This window comes from Solanum pennellii, chromosome 12, assembly GCF_001406875.1.
Source record: "Solanum pennellii chromosome 12, SPENNV200".
Classification (NCBI taxonomy): domain Eukaryota; kingdom Viridiplantae; phylum Streptophyta; class Magnoliopsida; order Solanales; family Solanaceae; genus Solanum; species Solanum pennellii.
The window spans coordinates 12,083,006-12,095,427 of record NC_028648.1 but is presented as its reverse complement, the minus strand read 5'-3'; the positions used below and the strand labels follow the sequence as shown (position 1 = coordinate 12,095,427).

At 35.9% G+C, this 12,422-nt stretch overlaps 1 protein-coding gene across 1 annotated transcript; it reads right to left on the bottom strand.

Annotated features, from left to right (window-relative positions):
• Nucleotides 1–10,285: 10,285 nt before the first annotated feature.
• Nucleotides 10,286–11,911, bottom strand: LOC107006101. Its single transcript, XM_015204739.1, has one exon. It carries the CDS (start codon nucleotides 11,909–11,911, stop codon nucleotides 10,286–10,288), a length of 1,626 nt encoding a protein of 541 aa, XP_015060225.1.
• Between the last annotated feature and the right edge of the window lie 511 nt (nucleotides 11,912–12,422).

Sequence of the window (12,422 nt, the reverse complement as noted above, 5' to 3'; positions counted from 1 at the left end):
CAGATATATTTACTGACAAGCGAGTGCGAGGCTGACCTACCCAAGAGAGAGAACGCAAGAGTGATTCCCCTCTACCACAATAAGGCCGCAAGAAAAGAATTTACCCTTAAAGAGAAAGGTAGAAAGGTGATATTTCATACCGATTAAAAAGTCATTATAATGATTTTGGAGATCAGTATGACAAAAATGCTACCGATACATAATTTGATCGTCTTGGCCGGGGTTGTTCTCTAATTAAATCAGTGATTCCCAATGCCATGTATGTAGTTTGAGAAGTTTGAAAACCTAATGGATTGGTAGTGGTGAATTTGTACGGAAGAGATTACAATAATCCAAGTGAAGAAGAAATTGCTTCATGTTTTATTTGAGCACTTGTCAAGAGCAAGTGATGGAAGTTCCTTTTTGCCTCTATTTAATTTGAATTTGGTATCGATCCATATAAAAACTCACTTATCCACAAATTTCATTTCAAAAATCAATCTGTTCGAGAACTTAAATTAACTAGAAATTCTCTTTTAAAAAAATCACACTTTTAAAAAAGGAAAAAGAATGAGAAAATGGTCAAATACCCCCCTCCCCCCCCCCTCACCCACCCAATCTATATTAGGATTTTCAACTAGATACTTAGACTTCGTTTGGGTCATGTTACCCCCCTAAAATGATTTTAAAATTAATAAATAACCCCTTAAAACGTGACAACCAGCCATCTGCCTTGTGGTTAGGCACACACGCTTAACACGTGTGTTTCACTAAATAAACTTTTTTTATAAAGCTTTCCCTCGTCCTTCTTCATCCTTTCTTCTTCAATCTTTTTGCAGACTTAATTTGTTTTTGTGAAAGCTTGATTTGAGGAAAATATTAGGGAATACCTTGTGGGTCTTCTTTTATTTTTTTTTATCTTCCTCACAAGGTGAATTTGTCGGGACTCCAATTTTTTCACCATTGTCGTATGAGAAATTGTCGTTACCACCTCCACCTCCATCTTTATCACCTCTCTAATTTAACAAAAAAAATTCAACACCTAAGCACGTCTTTATCATCTTCATTTATAATATCTCTAAGTTCATGATTTCTCATGATTTTTTTCTCCTCTAATTCTTTCTATTTAAGATCTTTATCTGGGTTTTTCTAAAAAAACTAATCACCTAGCTCATCTATCGATGGGGGTTTCAAATTGTTTGGAATCAACAATAAAGAATTCGGTAAATATGATGGTGGCATCAATGACTATGACGGTGAATGATGGAGATATTTGTTTTGTATTGCTATAGAGAAGAAAGAAAATAAATAATTAATAACAATACATATATTTATTGAAAAAAGATATTAAATATAAAGTTTTAGGAATAGTTTTTTTATGTTCACTCTCTCAAAGAGAGTAAAATACACTCGCATTGCCAACTATGTATTAAGGGAGTTATAAACAGTTCCGATGGTTCATAGGCGTCTCGTAAAGTTAAAGTGTGTAATTGAAAATTCGAATATAGATTAGGGGGCCTTTTGACCATTTTCTTAAAAACAATTCATAAAAGTGGTTCAAGCAATTAACCGGGGATTCACCTTAAGTTAAAAAAATTATTCTTAAGAGAATCATCATATCATATTTCTAAAAGTGGGAAGCTCTAAAATGTTGGATCACTATTTTACCCCCTATACTCATTAATTATTTTTTAAAGGGAAAATGAACAAGCAGCCCCTCAACCTATTCCCGTAATCCTAGAGACACACTTATATTATACTAAGGTCCTATTACCGCCTGAACTTATTTTATAAGTAATTTTCTACCCCTTTTCGGCCTACATGGCACTAGCTTGAAGAAAAAAGTCAACCAGTGTTGGGCCTACAAGATAGTGCCACGTAGGCCAAAAAGCGGTAGAAAATTATTAATAAAGTAAGTTCAGGGGGGTAATATGACCTTAGTATAGTTTAAGTGTGTCTCTGAGATTTCGGGTATAGGTTGAGAGGGTACTTGTGCATTATCCCTTTTTTAAATAATAGTTCTTATGATATTATTATATAGTACTTACTGGAGTTACTAACATAATAAGGACCAAATTCATCTTTAAAAGTGCAAATATATTGTTCTTCATTGTTGATATGTTGGGTGCACTAAAAAACTACTAACATCCTCAAAAGGTGGAAGAGTGAAAGCATTACATTCATGCATTGGAATAAATAATTTAGATCAATAATGATTTAGGCTATTATGTTACCTACTTTTATTATTCTCTTTAAACTATTGTTATTATTATTAAAAAAACTCGTATTAAGGTGTTAGGCTAAAGAAGTCAAAAGGTTAGTTCTTGGATCACGTAATTTGTAACGTTTTTATCTTCCATTAGCATAATCTCCATTTTCCTATGACAAAAAATAACAACTCAAGTAGCATAACCTTCCTCCAATAATGGAAGTTTGAGCTTCTACTAACAATTAGAGAGAAGAGAGAAAATGTGTTATTGAGAATGTAAAAGTCTGAGTAGTAATCAATACATTGTATGTGTATAGAGACACATTGATAAAATCGAACAATTCTAACACAAACTCAACTAACTATGAAGTGGGAAACTTGTGATTACTAACTAACTTACTAACTTTGTGAATGAACATTAACTAACTAACTAACTTTGTGAATGAACAGTACACACTAAACTAACTAATAGCTAATCCAATTCTCCTCGCCCCCTCAAGTTGGAGGTGAGTTGCTCACAGACAACTTGATGCTTGACTCCAGTTAAGGCTTTAGTAAAGACATCAGCCAACTGCGAATCTGTGGGAATATATTGGAGTGTGATCAACCCTTGCTGCCTGTTGTTTATGACAAAATTTCAATCCACTTCTATATGCTTAGTTCTCTCATTAAACACTGGATTCTTGGGAATGTGCACTGCTTCTTGACAATCACAGGAAACATGAATAGGTAAGGAACACTTCAATGAGAGCTCATCAAGTAACCTTTCCAAACATACTATTTCACCCACTACTTGTCTCATAGCATGTACTCTGCTTCTGCTGAAGATAATGACAATGTGGGTTGTTTCTTATAATTCCAACTAATAGGGCTATCACCCATTAGAACCAAATAGCCACTTACAGAATTCCTTGAATCATGACAAGAGGCCCCCATCTGCATCACAATAAGCACTGATGGTAAGGTCAAATTTGTTAGAGATGAAAACTCCTAATGTAGGATTATGTTGTAGATATCTAAGAACATGATAGACTGCCTTTTTATGGGGCTCTCTAGGAGATTACATGAACTGAGTGAGGTGTTGCACACTAAATACTATATCAATCCTTGTATTAGTGAGAAAATTGAGTTTCCCCACAAGCTTTCTGTAGTGAGTATATCTGATAGTGGTGTGCCTTTTGTAAGTCTTAAGGTTTTCAATAGAGTCTAATGGTGAAGTAGCAGTTCTATAACTCATAGAATTAAATTCTTTCAAGAGGTCAAGCGTAAACTTTCTTTGGGATATAAGAATATCATCCTATTTGTACATTATTTCCAGCCCAAGAAAATAAAGCAGCCTGCCCAAATCCTTTTTCTGAACTGATCATGTAAGAACACCTTTAAATAAGTGATCTCATCTATGTTAGTCCAAATTAGAAAGATATCATCAACATATGCTACAACAAAACCAGGGAGCACCCATTCCTTCTATATCCTTTTGAGTAGAAGTTGTTTGCTAGCTTGTCATACCACTACCACTGTCTATTGGCCTGCTTCAAGCCATACAATGATTTTTTCAATTTACAAACCATGTTACTACTGTCCACTGCCAGTCTATGTGGTAATTCCATGTAAATTTATTTATTTAAATCACCATGAAGAAAAACATTGTTAACATCCAATTGATACATGTTCCAACCTTTGTTGACTGCTAAAGAAATTAGAGTCCTAACAATGATCATCTTTATGATAGGTGAAAATGTCTCCTTGTAATCTATTCCAACCTGCTGAGTGTACCCCTTCACCATCAGTCTAGCTTTGAACCTCTCTACACTACCATCTGCCTTGTGTTTACCTTGTACACCCAATAGCATTCTTCTCTTCAGGTAAACTAACTAGTTCCCAAGTATCATTTGTGTTACGACCCGATTTCGAAAACTGAAGGGTTTCGAAGCCGATTTCGCAACTTTGGCCAATTTTTGGAAAATGTTTAATTTTAGGAAGTCGCCACTTAATCTTTTAGGAAAAATTAAGAAAAACCAAATAAAAAAAGGAAGTTTAAAAGAAAACATAAAATCAGAGTTTTTGGGTAAGGGTTCAAATAATTCTCTAAGGAAGGGCTTAGGCACCTTAGAGAATCCGCTAACACGCGGTTGACCGACGGATTTTGAAATTGGCTAATTTTAAGAAAAATCTTAAGAATAAAAAAATTATTTATTTATTTATTTATTTCAAACTATTCAAAAATTTTGTTGAAAACTTAGATAAAAATCTTTGATACTTCTAAAAGTCTCAAGATTTATCTTGGAACTTCTATCCATATTCGAGTTTTGAATCATATATAATTCATTCAAACTCATAACATGGAATAAATAACCTTGTTTAATAACTATGAAAGGATATAAAGGAAATCCTCAAGTCATCATACAAAGTCTTAAATTATTAGAAGATACCTAACACATATTTTGAGAAACTTAACAGTTTTATCCTATTCAAAAATTTGAACTAAATAGTTAGTTCAAACTCGTAAACATGGATTCAAAGCTTTCTAATAACTATGAAAGAACATAAAAAGTTCTTAAGTTATTCTAATAAGCTTAAGCTATTTAACTTAAACCGAGTTTCGAATTTAAAGACTTGAGTAAAAATCTCTCCGGGAATTCACCTAAATTAATAAAGGGTAGATGTTAGAACACAAAGTCACAATATATAATGGAAGCAAAGTGTGAATGAAATTTGGACATCAAGTCCATTTGCCGCCGCCGCTGCTCGTATTAGGACCTTTTTAAGTCCAAAAAAATTTCCAGTTCTAGTCCCATAAGGAACTGCTGCTACTGCTGCTGGTTTTGTGGGATTTTAACCCAATTTTTGCTCTTCAGTTTCGGCCTTTTAAGGCTGCTACAGCTGCTTCTAATTGTGGGTTTTAACCCCCCATTTTTGCTTCTCATTTGAGGTCTTTGGAGCTGTTGTTGCTGCTGATTTTTGGGTGTTTAACCCAATAACATAACTCCCTTTCACGACTCCGAAGAAGGTTGACTCAAGAAGAGGAATAATGCAAGAGAAGGGAGTCCGGATGGACTCAAATTGATGAGTTTGTGCAGAAAATAAATAAGAAAAATAATTAGCAATTGATCGGTGAAAATGATCTATGGCATTAATTACAATATGCAACAATACCAACTCGTCGAAGGTTTATAAACGGATCAGATATCTGACTAAACAAATCAATTAACTGGACTCCCATGATTGCTAAACATCCAACTTAAACAAGATACAAGATATAACTCTCGAGGTTACGAAATAGAAGCACTACTAACAGTGATCACAAAGATATTAGACAATTTGTGCTTGAAATATATACATACATAAGTAAGAAGCAACAGTAGGGGTCAAAAAGGAGAAGAGATAAAATGACACAAATTAGTATAGATCCGATTTTAAGGACAAACACATATCCTTACAGAACCTAAAGTTAAATGTCAATAAATATGTCATTATCTCATCTTTATTCAACAAAAGACCATACTAATAAAGATGAGAACATAAGTAAATGCCGAAATTAATTGAATAAAGGATAAAGTAAAAAAAAAAAATCTACTTATGATCTATTGTAAACAATAAGAAATTCACAACTAGTATAAATCAATAACAGTAACTAGACCCATTTGCTATCAAAATTACATATTAGCAACTAAACCCATTTGCTATCAACTAACCTCCTATTAATACGTAATGATAAAGCATTAGCAGCAACACTAACGCGATTTATACAAAAAAGGGACAATTCCTATGTTCAAGGCTATAATCAGATATATGTGTATAGAGAAAAACTAGCTCAATAAATCCTAATTTATTACTAACTAGAAGGCCTACATTTTAGTCAAGAAACACATGAGTGAAACATGAAGAAACAAAGACATGAAATTGGGAGATTATTGGAAAAACATATCGGAAAATAAGTAAAACAGTAGGAACAAAATAAACATTATTAACTACTAAAAGATCAAACCAAAGTCTAACACATGACTACTAAAACAAAGCTAAGCATATATAATAAACAAAAAGCATAAAAGAGCTAGAAATTAAATAAAACAAGGCTAAGAAAAAAATTTACCTGGTTCTGGGCAGCGAACCGGAACTACGAGTTTGAAGGAGACGACTCCACCTCCTCAACTCAAAAAACCACAAAACACTTCAAAATTTTTGAACTATGGGAACCAAGAATTCTCAAAATTTATGAGTATTCTTTGTCTTCCCTCCCCCTTAAAATATTGAATGAAGTGGGTTTATATAGAGACCCAAAAATCCTCAACAGGGATAAAATACCGATGTGGGACTATTGAGAATTGAAAATTGTTTGAGAAATGATGTGGGAAAGGCAGATTTTTTTAATTTTTATTTTATAGATAAAATCAATTATTTTCATTTGTTTAAGATCTAAGAAGCCTTTAAAATTTAATCAAATCGTTGAGGGTCAAAATTGGGTGTCAACAGCTGCCCCTCGTTTGACTCAGATTGATGAAAGAAATCCGAGGCAAATGACATTGACATATCCAATTTTGACCAACCACATTTTCACCTTTCAGAAAAAGAGCTTTTGGTACGGACTTAAGAAATTGTGGCCGAGCTCCGGAAGTGGGTTTCCTACATATCTCAGGCTATATGAGAATTCGGGCCACTTGTAGTTTGATACGCTTGATTTAACGCATGATTTCAAAGAAATGCAAAAGCTATTTCGTATCGAAGTATGGAGAGATGAAAAAGCTCAAGAACAGAGTGATGATAAAATAGTTGGAGTACAGTCGAGTTTTCAACATTGAGCCCTCCTACATATCCCTAAATTTAGGGAATCAGACTGCTTGTAGTTCGACTCAATCGGTTGAAAAGGAAATCTCTTATGCGGATTTAACCTTTAGCTTAAGGATAAGTGACAAAATAATTGAGTTTGGAAAAGAGGCTTGCAACCATCTCAACTGTGAATGCGGGGCCCTTCGCACCCATAGGTAAGAATTTACATGGACATAATTTCCGAATCTCTAGGTGTATTGTCACCCGAATTTGAAAAATTGCCTTGGGTGAGAGTTCAAATTTTCACTGAAGGCGAAACTGAAACTAATAAACCCAAGAAAATACCCACAAGCCTTAGGATAGGGGTGTGGTTTGATTGTGGTGGAAGTCGTCCCTCAACTCGCGTCCTAAGAGTTTGATATTCCTCTTTGGACTATGCCCCAGTTCACTGCTAAGAAAAAGTTCCACGTTGTGCAACGTCCTGGTATAACATGTCATACTGAAGGAGATGACGGTCCAATTTTCAGGTGTAATTCTCTTGAAGGAGGTGACAGTTCAAAATAGTATGTCAGTTTGAACTATGTGGTGATTCAATAATATTATATAACGTGTCACATTGAAGGAAGTGACTCTCCAATAATAATTAATGTGTCACGTTGAAGGAAGTGACGCTCCAATAGTAAATTAACATGTCACGTTGAAGGAAGTGACGCTCCAATAGTAATTTAACATGTCACGTTGAAGGAAGTGACGCTCCAATAGTAATTTAACATGTCACGTTGAAGGAAGTGACGCTCCAATAGTAATTTAACATGTCACGTTGAAGGAAGTGACGCTCCAATAGTAATTTAACATGTCACGTTGAAGGAAGTGACGCTCCAATAGTAATTTAACATGTCACGTTGAAGGAAGTGACGCTCCAATAGTAATTTAACATGTCACGTTGAAGGAAGTGACGCTCCAATAGTAATTTAACATGTCACGTTGAAGGAAGTGACGCTCCAATAGTAATTTAACATGTCACGTTGAAGGAAGTGACGCTCCAATAGTAATTTAACATGTCACGTTGAAGGAAGTGACGCTCCAATAATAAATTAACGTGTCACGTTGAAGGAAGTGACGCTCCAATAATAATTAATGTGTCACGTTGAAGGAAGTGACTCTCCAATAATAATTTAACGTGTCACGTTGAAGGAAGTGACTCTCCAATAATAATTGAACATGTCACGTTGAAGGAAGTGACTCTCCAATAATAATTTAATGTGTCACGTTGAAGGAAAAGACTCTCCAATAATAATTGAACATGTCACGTTGAAGGAAGTGACTCTCCAATAATAATCTAATGTGTCACGTTGAAGGAAGTGACGCTCCAATAATAAATAATGTGTCACGTTGAAGGAAGTGACGCTCCAAAATAAGAGAATCAAGTTGTAACAGAGTAATCTGAGCAACTTTTGTAGTTTGTGAAGTTGGTAATTTCTTTAGATGTGATTACAACTCTGTCGTCGCTGCGCTCATGAAAATTTTGTTAGACAAGAATTGGAAAATTAATAAATGTCAGGACTTTTGAACGAGTTACGACAATCTGACATCTATAGAGAATGCGAGATTTTGGAAGAACAAATCGATAACTTTTAACTTTTGAAAGGAGGCTTTAAAGACAAACTAGGGATCTCACGCGAGATGTGTCCCTACTTTGAATCTGGAATTTCATGTAAAGAGAAGATTGGGTTGATAAAGGTCACCTTTGAAACTTGAAGTTGAACGAAGATTTGGATAATTTTGAACTATTTCCAAAGTTGCCCCTGTTTCCAGTCCAAGGGTACTTAATTGAAATAATTGTAAGACACAAGAATAACTAATTCAACAACATGTCCCAGTTTTCTCTGGGGCCTGTAATTTTGAAACATTAGCAAGACCGAATCCTTATATAGGATTGCGTACGTATCTTGCTGGAACAAGAAATCAGGTCTGACGTAGTTCGAACTTGAAACTTAAAGGATTTTTTTTTTTTTTAAAGAATGAAACAAAAATTGCCTTTTAAAAGGACGGGAGATTTGAAAAATGAAGAAAGAAAACTCTTCAGATGAAATAGAGGATAAAATCAGTTTGGATTGGTTCCTTGGTGTCAGGAATCCTTCATAATAAAATTCTTGGATAAGGACTAGTGTGTGTCCTTTGTCTGGTAAATGTCTGGGCAGATCTTTTAAAAATTGAAAGGATCTCTCGAAATTTCGACTCCAACTTTGACGACACCTGCAAAGCTCAGATGTAATTAGTAGCAAAAATTATCAAAGTAAAAGATAAGTTCTCAAATGAAGTTTTTTCAGCTTATATTGGTTTGAATAACACTTTATGATCATCACCCTTGCGCCAAGCTTCCCATCTGGTAAAAATATAAAATGTGTAAGTCACAGTTAATTGAAATGAAAATTTTAAAAGATGAGCAAGAGTAGAAATCATCTGAGTCATGATGAGGCCACTGTGGGTCTAATGCTGTGTTGTAACTTTATAATTCCTGCATCCAAAGAAAAATTCTTAGTTTTGAGAGACTGATTCGTGTTGGCTTTGTCTTGCTATCCTGATGCTCTTTTGCCTTCTGGATTACAAACTTGTTTGGTCTTGAAATGCCACTTGATGAAATTTTTGAGGACCTCCTCAAAAATTCTGCCCCGGATTAAACATAACATAAATTTCGAACCTTCTGTAGTTTTCAGTTGAATTTTTGAGTGAATCTCAAAAATTCTGCCCCAGTTGCAACTCTGAAGTGATCCTTGAATCCGGACTAAACAAATTTCTCTTTCTGATGAATTTTGAGATCCTCTCAAAATCTGCCCCAGTTTTCATTATAAAGAGAAATGAAAAACTTACGGGGAACATGACCGAGCCGGTGCGGCGCCTACGTATCCCGTTGAGCAGGAATCAGGTCAAACGTAGTTCCAACTCTTGAGGATTAACAGGACTAGAAAAAATTTAACTAAGAAAATGACCGAGGCCAACATAGGCCGCCTACGTATCTCATTCTTGAGAATTCAGGTCAAACGTAGTTCGAATAATAAGAAAACACTAAAAGGGATAAAGGGGTGACCGAAGCCGACATAGGCCGCCTACGTATCTCATTCTTGAGAGTTCAGGTCAGACGTAGTTCATTACAAGTGAAGGATGCTTAAAAGGGAAATCTAAACCAAACAAACGATTACAAAGTAATAGAGCGATAAAAGTGCGATTACAGAGAAATAAACTAACTAACTCTAAATGCAAGACTAAAAGCTGCCAAAAGTGCGACCTTCAGGAAACTTGCTTCTTCTTTGCAACTTGTCATGTCAACCACTACCCCTTATGCTTGGGTAACGAATTTGTATTCACACTCGATGGAGCTTGAGCGAGTTTTACCACCTCATTGTCAATTAGATCTTGAATTTTGTGTTTGAGAGTGATACACTTCTCGGTATCATGACCAACAACCCCTGAATGATAAGCACAACGCTTACTTGGGTCATACCACTCGGCTGAAGTATTCACAATCTTGGCTTCCACTGGATGAAGTATTCCCGCCTCTTTCAGTCTCTCAAAAAGTTGACTCCGTGTCTCGCTCAATTGAGTGAAGACTCTATCAGGTTTTTTCTCAAAATTAGGACGAGGTGCATTGTTTCGAAGATTTTGCATTGGTCGTGGAGAACGAAATGTTGCTTGATTGTTGCAAACATAGTATTGTGAATTAGGATAGCCTGGAGGTGGTTGACGGTTATATGATGCAGCTCCTCGGGTCGTTATCATCATAACTTCTTTATCCTTTTTCTTTCCAAAAGAACCAGTTTGATAGGTTCTATTAGCAAATTGAGATGAGGCGTAACTCCTTATTCTGCCAGTTTTGAGACCGTCCTCGATCATTTCTCCAGCCTTAATAACTTCAGCAAATGTCTTTCCACCCATAGTCACCATTCGCTCATAGTATTCTGATTCTTGAGCTTGAATGAAGTAAGTGATCATTTCTGATTCCTCCATAGGTGGGTGCACCCTGGCAGCTTCTTCTCTCCAACGAATGGCATATTCTCGAAAGCATTCAGTCGACTTGGGTTTCAGCTTGGTAATAGAAATTCTATCTGGAGCAATTTCAACATGAAACTTGTAGTGATCCACAAAAGCATTCGCCAGATCATCCCATGTACGCCATTTGGTCACATCTTGCTTAGAGTACCACTCCAATGCTTTTCCAGTTAGGCTTTGGTTGAACAACTTGATTCTTATTCCTTCGTTGTTTCCAACGCCAATCAACTTTTCGCAGTAAATTTTCAAGTGAAAGAATGGATTTCCTGATCCACTAAACTTCTCAAACTTTGGAATCTTGTAACCAGGTGGCAACTCAACCTCAGGAAATGTGCACAGTTCTTCGTATCTAACACTCTGGCTACTATCGAACCCACGAAGACCTCTCATAGCATCATCCAAACTTTTCATCTTCTTATTCATCATTTTAGCATCAATTGATTTTCCGTCCCCCTCAATTTCAATATAGTGATTAACATCTGGGCGATGAAACTCTGGAGTCTTGGTAACGGGTGGAGCAGTGACATAAGTGTACACTGGCGGAGTGTGATGTGTTACCGTTGGAGCTTTTGGGGGAGCAAATGTGTATACAAGGGGAGTATCCTGAGTTGAATTAGTGAGTGAGGCACTTTGAGTTTGTTGAAAGGTGGCAAAGTGATCTCCTTGATGAAACTCACTCGAAGTAGGATATACAGGTGGCGTGGGCCCCCTTTCGCGAGCATCAGATGGTTGATTCGGAGAAGCAGCTTGGTATTGAGCTACCAGGAGATTCAGCGTGCCAATTTGTCGCTCTAGACGAGCAATGACCTCCATAGGTGATTCCGCTGCTACCGAGGCACTAGGATCGGCCGCGATCGATGGAGTAGGGATCATTTCAGACGAAGCAACAGTGTGAATAGTGGGATCCATTTTTGAACGAGTCCTTTTAGTAGTCCAAGTAAGAAGTGAAGAGTCTGTAGAGATTCCCTTGACCTTAGACCGTGTAAAATATGAATGTTCTGCCAGCGGATACTTTGGTGAAGTGAGCAAGTTTATTACCAACACAAATCAGTTTCTCCTTCTGAAACAACTCAAAAGTAAGAAAGTTAGTCCATTAATCATAATAATCAACCAAAGTAACACATAAAACAAATAACATGTGTTTTGTTTTAAACAAACTAGTCCAAAATTCGATGAAGATGAGTTTCAAGAGAATGATCAAATGGAAAAAATTGTTTATTGTGAACTGAAATTTAAACGAAAGAAAAAGGGTTCGGTTCAATTGGAAATCTCTTTCGTAGAAACAAAAGTGTCTTGATATTTGCTTGAAATTGAAGGAATGTTAAGTAACGCCGGCAGTAGGTGTGGAAAATAATTTTCAAGAAATAACGAGGTCAACGTGAATTTGAATGATGACCTAATAATTTTTTTTTTAAATTCT

Bases quoted from the DNA above. Each gene is read 5' to 3' on its own strand.
- LOC107006101 (XM_015204739.1), bottom strand. From the start codon at position 11,911: ATGGATCCCACTATTCACACTGTTGCTTCGTCTGAAATGATCCCTACT.